This window comes from Salvia hispanica, chromosome 3 (assembly GCF_029641045.1).
Source record: "Salvia hispanica isolate PSC_SH4W2 chromosome 3, Shi_PSC_v1, whole genome shotgun sequence".
NCBI lineage: Eukaryota > Viridiplantae > Streptophyta > Magnoliopsida > Lamiales > Lamiaceae > Salvia > Salvia hispanica.
Genome location: NC_142694.1, coordinates 53,023,205 through 53,038,122, shown reverse-complemented (window position 1 = coordinate 53,038,122; position 14,918 = coordinate 53,023,205). Strand labels below are relative to the sequence as shown.

General features: G+C 33.7%; 1 protein-coding gene, 1 long non-coding RNA gene and 2 other non-coding genes across 4 annotated transcripts; 3 read left to right on the top strand and 1 right to left on the bottom strand.

The window, feature by feature from the left end:
* The first annotated feature begins 2,017 nt into the window (after positions 1-2,017).
* LOC125212015 (uncharacterized) lies at positions 2,018-2,847 on the top strand. The gene is made up of 2 exons (XR_007174597.2): positions 2,018-2,364; positions 2,489-2,847. It is a non-coding gene; the product is annotated as an uncharacterized LOC125212015 (long non-coding RNA).
* A 521-nt stretch (positions 2,848-3,368) lies between these two features.
* On the bottom strand, positions 3,369-3,564 carry LOC125217228 (U2 spliceosomal RNA). The gene has a single exon (XR_007175646.1). It is a non-coding gene; the product is annotated as a U2 spliceosomal RNA (small nuclear RNA).
* A 2,023-nt stretch (positions 3,565-5,587) lies between these two features.
* On the top strand, positions 5,588-5,659 carry TRNAT-UGU (transfer RNA threonine (anticodon UGU)). The gene has a single exon. It is a non-coding gene; the product is annotated as a tRNA-Thr (tRNA).
* A 3,497-nt stretch (positions 5,660-9,156) lies between these two features.
* LOC125212014 (lignin-forming anionic peroxidase-like) lies at positions 9,157-10,640 on the top strand. The gene is made up of 3 exons (XM_048112017.2): positions 9,157-9,648; positions 9,724-9,889; positions 10,090-10,640. Exons 1-3 carry the CDS (start codon positions 9,244-9,246, stop codon positions 10,473-10,475), a joined length of 957 nt encoding a protein of 318 aa, XP_047967974.1. The 5' UTR covers positions 9,157-9,243; the 3' UTR covers positions 10,476-10,640.
* The last annotated feature ends 4,278 nt before the right edge of the window (positions 10,641-14,918 follow it).

The following is a 14,918-nucleotide window of genomic DNA, read 5'->3' as shown; positions in this document are numbered from 1 at the left end:
AGAGCAAGACAAGAATTTTGAGAATGAGTAGAGTTTGATTCAAGTAATGTTTTTTTGTGGATGGTGGGACTTGTACATCATCATTTATATGTAGGAGGTAGAGGTACAATTTCAAGGTATAGTTTATCAGCAAAATGGTGAAATATGACAGACTAACTTAGTTGGATCCAATTTGTTCACATGAATTATTGCAAGTCCACATCTTGAAGTAACTTCTTACTAATATTTGTCTTTACTTAGTGCTAGAGAATATAGGTGTGCTTTTCCTACATTCTACTACCAATTAAGGATCTTCACCATGATTATTCAATATGTGGTTCTATTTATAATGAACTCAACTACTTCTACCAGCTTATAATAATGGCACTAGATCAAGATAGAGTAGGCGAATCAAGAGGTAAAAAACCATAAATAAAAAACAAATTTGATTTTGAATCCACATCTTGGTGCTTGAACACATTTGTGGCGATAATATTAGTACTATATAGTAGTACATTACGCACTAAGTACTAATCAAAGTGCATCCGATGATTAGGCGTGATGTTAAATAAAGCCCCGTGAATTTGGATTAACCAACTTGCAACTTTTATTTGTGACACCAAGCATCATTGATCATAGCAGTAATCAGCTAGCTAAAATGAGTTAGCATGCCTAGTTTACATTTATATATGAATAATTGTCACATATCGAGAAAAGAAATTTAAGGGCCATATAAGAAAAAGAGAAAAAAACACGAATGGAGTTGTTGCGCATATTATAAGAGAGGAAGAAATGGGATTTTTTTTACCAAACATGTGTTTTGCTCTACAAAGTTTGGCATGTAATATACGTACACGGAATCATCTCAATTAGCTTCCAAATCTCATACGTATTATTTTAATTTCACAAATAAACGTGAAATGGAGTAGAGTATACATGTAGTTGAATGTTTGAAAGATCGGATCAATCCCTTTATTTTATATTATATCTCTTTTAAACGGTAGCATATAATAAGCCGTAAAGTTGTGTATTGAAATGAAAAATTGGAAAAAGAGCAACCATTCGCAACGGTCACAGTGAAGAGATTACATTGGCGAAAAAAGTAAAAAAGCGATTGTTTATTTTGAGCTTTTGGAGCCGAAAAGGAAGGAGGGAAACGCTCCTTATTTTTTTATACTACAAAAAATTTAAATAAAGTAACTCTATGTTAATTGTGAAACGAATAAAAGCATAACGCTCCCTAATTTTTTGAAAGACAATAATCTCGTATCGTATCTCATACATAATTTAAAAATAGATAATTCCAACCGTGATCAATGATCATAATATTTGTATAGAAAATACGAAAAAAATATTGGAATAATGTTTGAACTCTCAAACATTCTCAGGTATATATAAATCGAAAACAACAGGCTATTTAGCTAATTAGTTTGGGAAACAAACATAAATCGCATAATACTATTACTTACTAGTACCTAATTAGATTGCATACACAAACAAAGCAAACTTTATTGTGCTCTTCTAACTGGCTCAATAGCTTCAAGGATAATCACGTTGTTGCCTCTAATTACCTGCAATAGAAGCAATAATTCAACAACATTGGTAATTAAGGTTGATTCATGACCATCATGATGTTGAAAAGCATACATGAACATCCTCAACAACCAGGGTTCGAAAAAGACTCACCACCATGCCACTGTCAGTTTTCTCATTTCCATTCACTTCCACAGCATTGTCCACCACCATGTTCATTAATTTTATTTGCAGCCTATCTAGATTTACTTAATATACTGCAATCAAAGTACTCTAGTTAAGAGAGCAAATTAATGGTTCCTGTGTAAAAATTGTTGTTGTAATCTAGAGCCCGGACAATGCATTTTGACCAGGTCATACAAGTGACAAAATATTTAATTTGGTGAAATTAATATAATTGATTTATGTTGTGAGTAGATGACCATGATATATCATTTTTTCTTAACCTGATGAGTGGGAAATAACAGATTAAAGTATGTCATAATAATATGGAGTTATGAGACTAATTAATTAATTAATCCCACATTGGACACGTAGACCAAAAACATGGAAAATATATCTACAGGTGGCGCATGTAACTGTCCATGCGCGCGCACATTGGATGTTTGGAGGACTGAGTGGGCCAAATTCAGGCCAGAGTTTTACCTATTTATGTAAGGATTTCTGTTACAAGTTATGGATTCGAATCCCTGCATGATTCAATGTCTGTTTTTTTTCACTTGGTGGGGATTTTTGCTTATATGCTAGTATAATAATGTATTTGATAGTATTAGTAATGAACGTGTATGCTTCGATGCTAAAACTTGTGGATGGTGTGTATTCCATTTCCAGCTATTACCAAATTACTATTTGGTAAATTCTTTTCCATAGAAACTTAATCATTCAGATGGCCACATATTTTGATCCCTGATTTTCCCTACTTATTTCACTTTTTTTGCTTCTGAGATTCTTTCCAATCCCATCACTTATCATGCAGAGCACGCGCAATATGAGGACTGCTGCAGATTTCCCATTTTTGCTTGATGTTACAACATTAACATATCTTTCGTATCGTTGCAAGGAGGCCCTCCATAGTGCCGGAGAAGCAATGAAGCCTTTTATTGAGAGGTGGGAAAGTAATCAGTTCCTAATTTGTTTTAAGCAACAAGAACCTTTATGTGTTACATGTTTCAATGCCAAGTTTGCCTTAGTGCATTATATATTACAGGTTTCCTTTGTATGTTGCTTGATAAAATATCCTGAGATAGTGCTGTCAAAATGTATACGGTTATTTTTTCCTGTCTTTATGAAATGGATAGCAGTCAGAGAATGTCAAAACATTCATTTAACTGCCAATCTGCCTTGTTTGTTAACAAATCTCAACTCAACATACCTAAGCTGTGCCATCACCAAAGTTCATATCAAACCTTTCTACAATCAATGTTTGATATGCTACAAACATTATTCAGAGGTTTTGATGGGCTGCTCTTCTCTCAATCCTCCCACTGTTGATACTTGCACAGTTGCACCACATAATATTAAAAAGTAAAACATAATAAACATATCTTTCTTGCCTTTTGGCTAAGATGGAGTCTAATATTTGTTCCTATCAATTTTATATATGTGGGCTATTGGCTCGAGCGGGTTGAGAGCCCCACCACGGAAGCTTCTGTCGATGCTCTCGAGTGTTGTTTGGTGTTTCACTACTGACATAGCCCGGCGTATGCCACCCAAAACCTAGTCAGATAGAAGCACACTAAGAGATCAGTGAATTTACATCCACCCTTAGTTGATGTCCGATATCAACAAAAAACCTATTTGATTAATCAGGGAAAAATCACCACTAATCACGGAAAAGAATTTTAACTTTGAATTGGGTGGGGTGCGCCAAGCCATGGCAGTAGTGCAACGCCAAGGCGACACTCGAAAGCCCAGGCAGCAAGCTACCGTGATGGGCTCTCCCCCTCAAAAAATAAATTTAATATCGTGTGAGTCAATGACTCACATATCAGATATTAAACTGATAAGAACAGATACTACACTTGATCTTAGCCAAAAGGCCGAGAAAGGTATGCTTTCTTCCATTACATGTTTCTTCTTTTATTCTCTTCTGTCTGTGGATATATAGCTTAGAAGTTTCAGTGTGGGATTTCATGAAAAAACTTTTTTTTTTCCTTCTTATTATAAGTTGATTTTCAAAACTGAGCATCCAAGATATTCTACAAAACTACAACCATATGCCTGATCAACATTTTTACAGCTTACCAAACATAAAAACTAGAATACTTATAACCTTGCAACTTAAAATCTGCATAGGAGACATAGGCTTGCTAATCAGAGGAGCTAGCTCATTATCTCAAGTTCTCAACTAAAACACAAATATAAAAATAAATACTAGTATCTGCTTTGGCATATACATACACAATTCCCATGAATGTCATTCTCAACTGCTGATTAAGTACAACAATAATTTCAAGGAACAAATTCTCTGAAAATTGAACAATAATAGAGAATAGTTCACAAACATGACAAACAACATAATCATCAAAGGATCGATTAACAAATCCATTATTCTTATACAAAAATGTGTTGAGAACACAAGACTTATTGCATGATAGCAAGATTATATCATCTAACTATCTATAGTAGATAGTTGAAGTTATTATAATTTTGTGTTGGACTATCGTTGCACTAAATTTGGATCTTCCCCGAGAACTTGCCCGTCTCACAACCTGTCACACAATCGTTCACTGCTGTGGTGTCTGTAAAATCAAAACAATTTCTTACTACAAAATATAACAATATTACTATAGCGAGAGAGGAAGAGAGATATAATACCATTGCCATACTTGGCACAGTTGGCAACTGCACAGCCAAGATTTTGATAGTAAAGTGCTGGAGTTGCAAGTGGAGAAATATAACACTTAACCAAACAATCTATGGCACATGGAATTCTTGATCCAAATATTATGCACTTTAAAATGCATCCTCCATAGCATAAAGGGAAGGTGACTGGTGAAGCTGATGCATTTCCTATTATTATTAAGACCAAATGCATGAATAACAAGGCTGATGGAGCACTGCTCTTTTGCTTCATGATTAGGGATGACTATCTCTAAATTCTCTATATTAATTTTTACAAAGTTAATCTGAATTGTTCTATGTTTAGATGGTAGCTTTTATAGGTCATACTACTAATTAATGTAAATGGCCATAACAAATGAAAATTTTATGGAAAATCTCCGTGAGTTGATGTGGTTAATTTTGTCTTGAATAAAATGGCAAATGAATTTATTATATTTTTTCATGTATATTGATTGTATTATGGATATGCATTCTCACTTATTATCATTGCCCACAAAAATACAAGTGAGTGTTCGAAATTAAAGGAACAATTAACGTCCGATCGAGAGTATGGAATTAAAGATTTTCCTCAATGTGTAGTTCCATTTAATAAGGCAAATTACAATGAATTGCTTACTGTTTGAGACCGTGCTTTTTCTACTTGGGATTGCACCACGAAGCAGGATTGTCACTTCGAAAACAGACTATGTAAAATATTTAATGGATCTTGTAGATAAAAATTTGGTCACAGACGGAGAAGCATTCTTTCTTCTAATAAGTAGTGTAAAGAATTGACGCATTTGTATTCATGACCGCGTTCTAAGTTCATTCCAAAAATTTATCTCTTCATTGAAACATGATAGTTTCAAATCTGTCTACGCTTGTTTGTTTCTCACTTCAAAGAAGTATTCACTTAGCATATAGATAACATTTTGAACTTTGAAGAAGCGTGCAATTTTCAAGTTGTTTAGGGTGTTGGATGCTAAAGCCCTTTGAACTCAGTTACATTCATAGTGACTTGTGTCCGCTGGTTCATTTGAGGTACCTTAACCAATGGCTACCTAATAGGACTAAGTGCATTGATGTTAGGCTTATTTTATGGAGTAGTACTAGATGATATTGTTGACCCATGAAAGATGAACACCAACCCAGCCTAGATACCCTACCCGATATTACCCGTGCTCTGGCCCGCTTCGATCCATTTTCTTACATTTAGAAAAAATAATTAGAATCGAGCAAAAGCACATAAGTTGCCCCTATAGCTCAGTGGTAGAGCGTCAGTCTTGTAAACTGAAGGTCTGTAGTTCGATCCTGCATGGGGGCAATTTTTATTTATTAATTAATGTTTTTGTCCCATTAATAAAATAAGATATACTCCAATTTTCTCATTTCGATTCTGCATGGGGGCAATTTTTTTTTATTAATGTTTTTGTCCAATTAATAAAATAAGATATACTCCAATTTTCTCATTTATATAGACTGGACGAAAAATATTTACGCTTATATTGAATGAATAAACTAATCTTTCTATGGATAAGGCCATTTTTATTTATTAATGATTCAGATCTTTTGTCTGATTAATAAAATAAGATATACTCCAATTTTCTAATTTATATAGATAGACTAGACGAAAACTATTTACGCTTATTAAATTGAATGAATAAACTAATCTTTCTATAGATATCTATCTATAATAAAACAATGACGTATATATATTGATAACCTTACAAAACATATGTATATTATATGATACTGCAAAGAGATTACTTTTAAAATAAGTGCACACACAATAAAAAAATACTCCATCTAGCCCAATAATAAGTAAATCAATTATTTAATTAATGCTACATTCTCAGATATTTGCCACTTAGGATTTGTAACTACAGCGTGTAATCTAATAAAAGCGTTATCTTTCCTAACTGAATTCCGACTGGATTTCAACTTATATTTTGTTTTGTACTAGTGTTTATAAAGATATATACGTTGTAATAAAGTACAGTTATTACAAAGATTTATCTAGTCAGAGATCGACGGCCAGTATAAAACCAATTCTCCTGATTAGTTTATTGGATAAAATAAAATAAGGCCAAAACCATGAGTTCAAACACAAAGAAGAGTAGTGAATCCGGTTCATCATCGGGAAAGACAAGGATTGTAGATGTGCCGAAGAAGGCAAGGTCGGTGAGGAAGCGAAGCGATCTACATTCGACAGAGAGAGACGCGGGATTAGCTGTTCCTCCGGGGCCTGTTCCTGATTATGTAGCATCAATGGAAATCGATTCCACCACTGCTAATAACATCTGCGTCGACTTTCTTTCAACCATGGACAATTTCGATGCAACCCCGCCGCCGTTGCACAAGAACAAGCCTGCTACTTGACCCGCTTCCAGGCTCCGCGCTCAATCGGAGCGCAACTATTGTTAATTTTACTCTATAGTTAGCAAGCATATTTTTTAGATGCAATTTATACAATGTACTTTCAAGGTAAAAATAATGTAATGAAAAAATGATAAATTTATAGAATTACTGTTAAAACTATTATCTTTATTTAATCAAAGAAGCAGTGAACAAATTGATTTATTATTTAATTTTAGTTTTAATTCCTCCTTTTCCATGGTGAAAATTATGTAATGTCTTCTGTACATGAACAATCATTAAACAAAAGTCCTTTTGTTTTGTGGATCCAAAAATAGTTTTGTTAAATGATTGTTTGACAAGTGTAGCAAATGTTTGTCTAATGAACAATTAGTTGATCATAAGACTTTTTTTTCTAACTAATTATAAGAGTTAGAAATTGCATCGGGTACGTAAACATAAGAAATTGATCATGAATAAAGATTTTGTGTGCAACAAACAAAAGGGAGAGAAATTCTTCATTAATTGTTTCTGTAAATTTCAAACACCCACTTGTCTTTTTTGTGGATATTGGAAATAAATGGGAATCCACATCCATATCACAATCAACCCACACGAAAAAATATGATTAATTTCATTGGCTGTCTTACTCAAGACAATATTACCCACATCAAACTCGTTGAGATTTCCACATAAAATTCTCATTACTCATTTACCAATTACATCAATTCATATGACCTATAAAAGCTGGCATCTAAACATAGACAGCTCGTATTAACATTATAAAAAATAACAGAAAGAATTTTAGATAGTGATCCCTCATCATGAAGCAAAAGAGCAGTGCTCCATCATTCTTGATATTCATGCTTTCGGCCCTAATAATAATAGGGAATGCGTCAGCTACAGCATTCACCTTCCCTTTATGCTATGGAGGATGCATTTTAAAGTGCAAAATATTTGGATCCAAAACTCCATGTGTCATGGATTGTTTGCTAAAGTGTTACAAAGTTCCAACTGAATCTCCACAAATTTACTATCGTAATCTAGGTTGTGCAGTTTCCAACTGTGTTAAGAATGGCAATGGTACTCTCTCTCTCTCTCCATATGCACTGTATAGTAATATTCTTGTGAATTTGTTATATTTTGTATTGAGAAGTTGTTTTTATTTTACAGACACTAAAGCAGTGCACGACTGTGTGACCAATTGCGAGACGGGGAAGTACTAATGGAAGATCCAAAACTAGTGCAACTGATAGCCTTTATTTACACATAATTATGGAGTAATAACTTCGACTATCTGTTTTAGATAGTTATGATGATTTAATCTTTCTGTCGTGCAACAAGTCTTGTATTCTCAACACATTTTTGTATAAGAATAATAGATTTGTTAATCGATCATTTGCATAAATTGATATTCTCTGGTGATGTCCATTTCAAAGAATTTGTTCCTTCAAGTGCTCTATTCATGTGAAGTTGAGAGAATGCGCTAGATTTGGTGCAAAGCACAGTACTCATGATCATTCCTACAAAGAGGATGTCCGTTATTGTATATATCAGAGAACAATAACGATTCCATAATGTCAACACGATGTCAACCGTTGACATTGTTTTGATATTTTTGTTGCTATTATTTTGGTCCAAATCATAGTTTGGAATTTGTACAGTATTTAGAGTTTGCATTTGATTACATTTCAGTAGTATCATTTAACATGAGGCATATATATCAATCACATAAGTAGTACTCCTGTTTACGGCTTGAGATGTAATCAATTGGATGTAATCAAATGCAAACTTTAAATATCGTACAAACTCCAAATTATGATCTGGACTGTTAAAAAATGTCAATAGAAACAATAACAAAAAAATGTCAACACAGTGTCAATGATTGATGTTGTGTTGACACTATGTTGAAAAGTTTTGAGTTTGTACAATAAATAGAGTTTATATTTTATCAGTATCCTGATATCAATAGTTGAATTTTGCATTTTACAATAATATATTTTCGATTGGAACAACATTGTGTTGAATTCGTCATGTAACTAGTTATTGTTAATCACCAAAAATATAATTAATGCATGTGACATATACATTATAATTATATATGTTCTACTGTGTGGAATGCTTTTTGAGTTTTGGCACTTTATGTAACGTAAAATGACTTTACAAATAATTTGTTATCTGCATGTCGTCCTCATAGAATCTTCCTAAAAAAGTTACCCCCACCACATCCACATCCCATTGTTGACCCAAATCATTTTATTATTGAAATTGACATCCAATAGTTGAATTCCAAGAAAGACATATGTACAATTATACAAACACAGATACATTATATTAGTACTAACACACATGTTAATTAAATTGATCCATACGCGTTGCAGCCATTAGACCCCAAACAACATCAACTTTTTTCGCTCTATATATATTCATCCCAATCAACCTCTTCTCCTCACTCCAATTCAACCCACTAATTTCATAACACTACGTACTAGATTTTCGATAATTGTATAAATTAGCTCATCACATCAAATATATCCACTCTTTCTCTTCAAAATGGTTGGTCGATTTGTTGTTCCTATAATCTCTCTAGTGGTGGTGCTAAGCGGCATCATCTCTAGCGAAGCACAACTATCAGCCACGTTCTACGACGCTACATGCCCCAATGCATCTACAATCATCCGCAACTCCATCCGCAGCGCTATTTTGGCCGAGCGGCGGATGGCAGCGTCCCTCATCCGCCTCCACTTCCACGACTGCTTCGTTCAGGGATGTGACGCTTCGATCTTGCTAGACGAGACCTCCATCATCCAAAGTGAGAAGTCGGCCGGACCCAACGCTAACTCCGTTAGAGGATACGAGGTTATCGAGGCAGCTAAGCGCGAGGTGGAGCGTGCCTGCCCCGGCGTTGTCTCTTGCGCTGACGTGCTCACCTTAGCCGCACGCGACGCCTCTGTTGCTGTAAGTATGCATATACAAATTACTATAGATAGTATAGGAATGATAAATTAATTTTTGGAAATTATATGTATGCAGGTTGGTGGTCCATCATGGAGCGTGAAACTGGGAAGAAGGGATTCTACGACCGCTAACCAAGCCGTGGCCAACACCGATCTCCCGAATCCATTTTCGGGCCTTCAAGTTCTTATTGACGCTTTTGACAAGAAGGGTCTTAATGCAAGAGACATGGTTGCTCTATCTGGTAAGTAAAATTGCTGGATTGCAAACTCATCCCACATCAAAGAATAAGGACAGTTGAAATCACTATATAATTGTTGTTTAACCCCGATTAGTTTTAGGTCTTTTAAAAGTGACCCAAAAACAAAGCGAATAATAAGAACTAGTACTATTAAACTAATGTGTAGTGCAAGTGAGTAATGAATTACTATTTGGTATATGCAGGAGCGCACACATTAGGTCAATCCCAATGCTTCTTGTTCCGTGGGAGGATATATAGCAATGGTACTGACATTGATGCCGGCTTCGCCAGCACTAGGAGGCGAGGCTGCCCCCGGACCGGCGGCGACAGCAACTTGGCGGCGTTGGATTTGGTGACGCCGAATTCATTCGACAACAACTATTTCAAGAATTTGGTGCAGAGGAAGGGACTGCTGCAGTCGGATCAAGTTCTCTTCTCCGGATCAACGGCCGCCATCGTGTCTCAGTACAGTGGAAATCCGAAGACTTTCGCCGCCGACTTTGCGACTGCGATGATCAAGATGTCGGAGATTGAGCCAACTCTCGGACAGAATGGAATCATAAGAAGGGTTTGCAGCGCCGTTAATTGAAGATATCCTCTCTCTTTTCTTTTTCGCTTCGTAGTTAGCATGCGTGCAAATTTCGGTATTCAATTACTCACTATTTTTTACCACCTATAGTCTCACTATTTAATTTACCATGTGATTTTGTAATTTATGATTGATACACCAATCAATGAATTGTTTATTTCAGTTGATCTATCTCTAAATATATGGTCATGCGATTAATTTTCTGTATTTGAATCATCCGTTGAACTGTGATATGGTCATATTATATTATATCTCTATTATTACTCTATTTATAATATTAGGGATGTATTCAAATCCTTTTTATGCATACTGTTCAAATATTCAACTGAATCTCAACCGCACGATTTTGTCATCTAATAGTTAGATTAATGTCATGTGTCATTTAATAATGCAGATTTTCATTCTAATAATGTACACCGACCAATAATGTAACATTACATTCTAATAATATAGATTTCCATTCTAATAATGTACGCCGATTAATAATGTAGTTGATCACAACCATCTAATTCAAGGATCCAAGGATTGTGATCTGTTTGAAGCTTAACACTAAAGAGCTGTGAGGACCCTAATACACCCATAATATTATATTATAAATAGGAGACCTTGTATTCTTTTCAATTAATCCAGAAATAAAATTAACCTTATTTTATTTTCATGCTTTTATTTCAAATCTTCATTGTTCTTGGTTTAATCGACGAGCAAAGCTCTCACGACTATCTTTTATTCCTCCGCCGATCGCAATCAAGATGCTGAAATCTTGCTAAGGGAAATTATCCTAACAAACTGATAACTATATATGCTTAATTAATGAAAACTGTACATGAGGAGCAGATGGAATCATCTGTCCAAATTTTACTTCCCATCATCCGTATAATGTTAACATTTTAATATTATAATTATAAAATAAAACATTATTGGTATACCAGGATGTAATCAATTGCTGGGATGTAATCAATTGCTAACTAATTACCAATCCCAAATTGAGATCAATTTTCAACCATTAGATTAGAAGATCTTGTGGTTAATATAATGCCAAGTGTAATATATTTTAAATTTAAATAATTATTAATTAAATTAAAAGGGTATTAATGTCAAATCCTAATAATTATAACTAACTACTTTCTCTCTCCTCAAAATCATCTCAAATCTTTAAATTTATGTAACTCTCTCAATTTAAATTATTTTTTCGCAAAAAATATATCAAATTAAAGATAATTTAATAAGGATTCCAACGAGATCTCAATTGCATATGTTCCGACGACGTTCGGATGATGAAATTTGATATTTTTTATTTTAGTTTTCGTAAATGTTAGATACCCAGATTTTTATCAACAAATACATCAAAAAATCTCAATAAAACCATGTAAAAATCTCAATAAATATGTGTTGATATTTTCTTGTACTAATGTTGATATTCTTATATCATATTGTTGATATTTGTAATACACAATGTTGATATAAAAAAACACCCACGAAAATTATCATATGATAACATAATGACGATATTACCCTTTTGTTGATATTTTGTCTACTATTTATTGAGATTTGTGAGCTTTAATCTCATCCACTCATTTTAAAATCCAATGGTGGAGATTTAGTCTTGATTTTGGATTAGGGTGCTATAAGCATTAGAATAAGACCCATCAATTGCTAACTAATTATCAATCCCAAATTGAGACCAATTTTCAACCATTAGATTATAAGATCTTGTGGTTAATATAATGTCAGGTGTAATATATTTTAAATTTAAATAATTATTAATTAAATTAAAAGGGTATTAATGTTAAATCCTATATGTAATAATTATAACTAACTACTTTCTCTCTCCTCAAAATCATCTCAAATCTTTAAATTTACGTAACTCTCTCAATTTAAATTATTTTTTCGCAAAAAATATATCAAATTAAAGATAATTTAATAAGGATTCCAACGAGATCTCAATTGCATATGTTCCGACGATGTTCGGGTGATGAAATTTGATAAATTATATTTCAATTTTCGTACATGTTGATAAGCAGCTATTTTCAACAAATACAACAAAAAATCTCAATATATTGTAGGCAAAATCTTAATATTATGCATGTCCAATCTCAATAAAAATGTGTTAGATATTTTATTGTCCTTATGTTGATATTCTAATGCCATATTGTTGATATTTGTAATACACAATGTTGATATAAAAAAACACTCACGAAAATTATCACATGATAACATAATGACGATATTACCCTTTTGTTGATATTTTGTCTACTATTTATTGAGATTTTGTGAGCTTTAATCTCATCCACTCATTTTAAAATCCAATGGTGGAGATTTAGTCTTGATTTTGGATTAGAGTGCTATAAACATTAGAATAGGACCCTTGGTATACCTATATATCGTAGTTTTGGAATAATCAACCCAAACATTCATTTTTTAAATATAAATAGATTATAAATCTCTGAATTGAATAATAAACACTATATAAAATTAAATCAGGAGTATATTAGTAATACTGAAAAAGAAAAATTTATATTAATACAAGACACCAGAGTTGGGATATAGTAGTACTGGAGTACAATAAAGTGAAGGTCGATCCTGTGTGGGGGAATTTTTTTTAAATCTATACTACTTCAGAATGTTTATTTCCGTATGATCTTCATTTATTAACAACTGGTTTATTTTCATTTCCTCCTTTTCCAAGGTATAATCATTATATAATATTCCTTTTTGTTTTGGGATCCACTGGTGAGTGGTGATTCAAAAAAATATAATCTTCAAGAATCTAGATTTAGTGACAGATAAACCAATACAAATAGCAAACATAAAACAAGATCAGAATTACTTTACATGCCAGATTCTTCATTAATTGTTCCTTCCAATTTCGAATATGATTCACTTGTATTTTTGTGGGCAATTGAAATTAGTGAGAATCCACATCCATAAAGCAATCGATATCCCCAGAAAAATATAATTACTTAATTTGTCATCTTATTGATACAAAATTAACCAAATCAAACTCATTGAGATTTTCACAAAAATTCTCATTTGTCTTGACCATCTACATTAATTAGTAGCATGGCCTATAAAAGGTAGTAGCATTTAAACAAAGGATAATTACTCAGATTAACATTGTACTAAACAATATTTAGAGAGAATTAGAGATACTGATCCCTCAATTCATCATGAAGCAAAAGAGCAGTGCTCCATCAGCCTTGTTATTCATGCATTTGGTCTTAATAATAATAGGAAATGCATCAGCTTCACCAGTCACCTTCCCTTTATGCTATGGAGGATGCATTTTAAAGTGCATAATATTTGGATCAAGAATTCCATGTGCCATAGATTGTTTGGTTAAGTGTTATGTTTCTCCACTTGCAACTCCAGCACTTTACTATCAAAATCTTGGCTGTGCAGTTGCCAACTGTGCCAAGTACGGAAATGGTATTACATCTCTCTCCCTCTTTCTTTCTCTCCATATGCGTTGATATAGTAATATTTTTTTGAGTTTTTTATATTTATATTAAGAAATTGTTTTGATTTTACAGACACCAGAGCAGTGAACGATTGTGTGACAGGTTGTGAGACGGGCAAGTTCTTGGAGAAGATCGAAATTTAATGCAACGATAGTCCAACACAAAATTATAACAACTTCAACCATCTAGTATATTAGAGATTTAGATGTTTGAATCTTTCTTCCTGCCTTAAGTCTTGTACCCCCAACTCAATATTGTGTAAGAAGTTAATGGGTTTGTTAATCGATCCATTGCATAGTTTCTTTGTTTATCATGTTTGTGAACTATTTTCTTGATGTCCATTTCAAAGAATTTGTTCCTTGGAATATTGTTGTTGTAACTGATCAACTGTTGAGTCTGCCGTTCATGAATCATGCTCATTATGCGTTGACATTTACAAAGTCGATATGCCAAAATTAGTACTCCTAGCAGATAAGATTAAAAATCAAAATATATTAGTTAGGCGTTTTTAAGCATAAATTATTTCATAGATTGAGATGTAAAATTACATGTTCAATGTCATTATCCGCCACTGGAAAGCCGCTAGAAAATGTCACACGAAGCGTTGCAGTGTTGAACTTCGCATTTTCATACCTGATGTCACCTCTGTGCCAATCCATCCAACTCAAGTCCTTCACATCGGCCCCATCTCCTAACTCAATTTCTTCACAGTGTCAACGCCCGCTGCCTTTCTCCTCCTCGCAGCAACAAGAGTAGATGATTCATGTACACAACTGTTGGAAAGAGCTGGTAAAGCCGAGCCGTCTAGAGAGATGAACGTTATCGAAGAGACGAAGATGACACATGCAATACAGCAATACCAAGTGCATGGATATAATTGCAAGAAACGAATCAAAACTATCCTTGTAAATAAATGGATAATGTAACGATCTACTCTTTTTTGAAGAGGAGCTGCAGAGGTTGAGACATGTTGAGGTTTCGTTGG

Coding starts and splice junctions, on each gene's coding strand:
- LOC125212014 (XM_048112017.2), top strand. CDS start 9,244: ATGGTTGGTCGATTTGTTGTTCCTATAATCTCTCTAGTGGTGGTGCTA. Junction 9,649..9,723: donor CACGCGACGCCTCTGTTGCT/GTAAGTATGCAT, acceptor ATATGTATGCAG/GTTGGTGGTCCATCATGGAG. Junction 9,890..10,089: donor AGACATGGTTGCTCTATCTG/GTAAGTAAAATT, acceptor TGGTATATGCAG/GAGCGCACACATTAGGTCAA.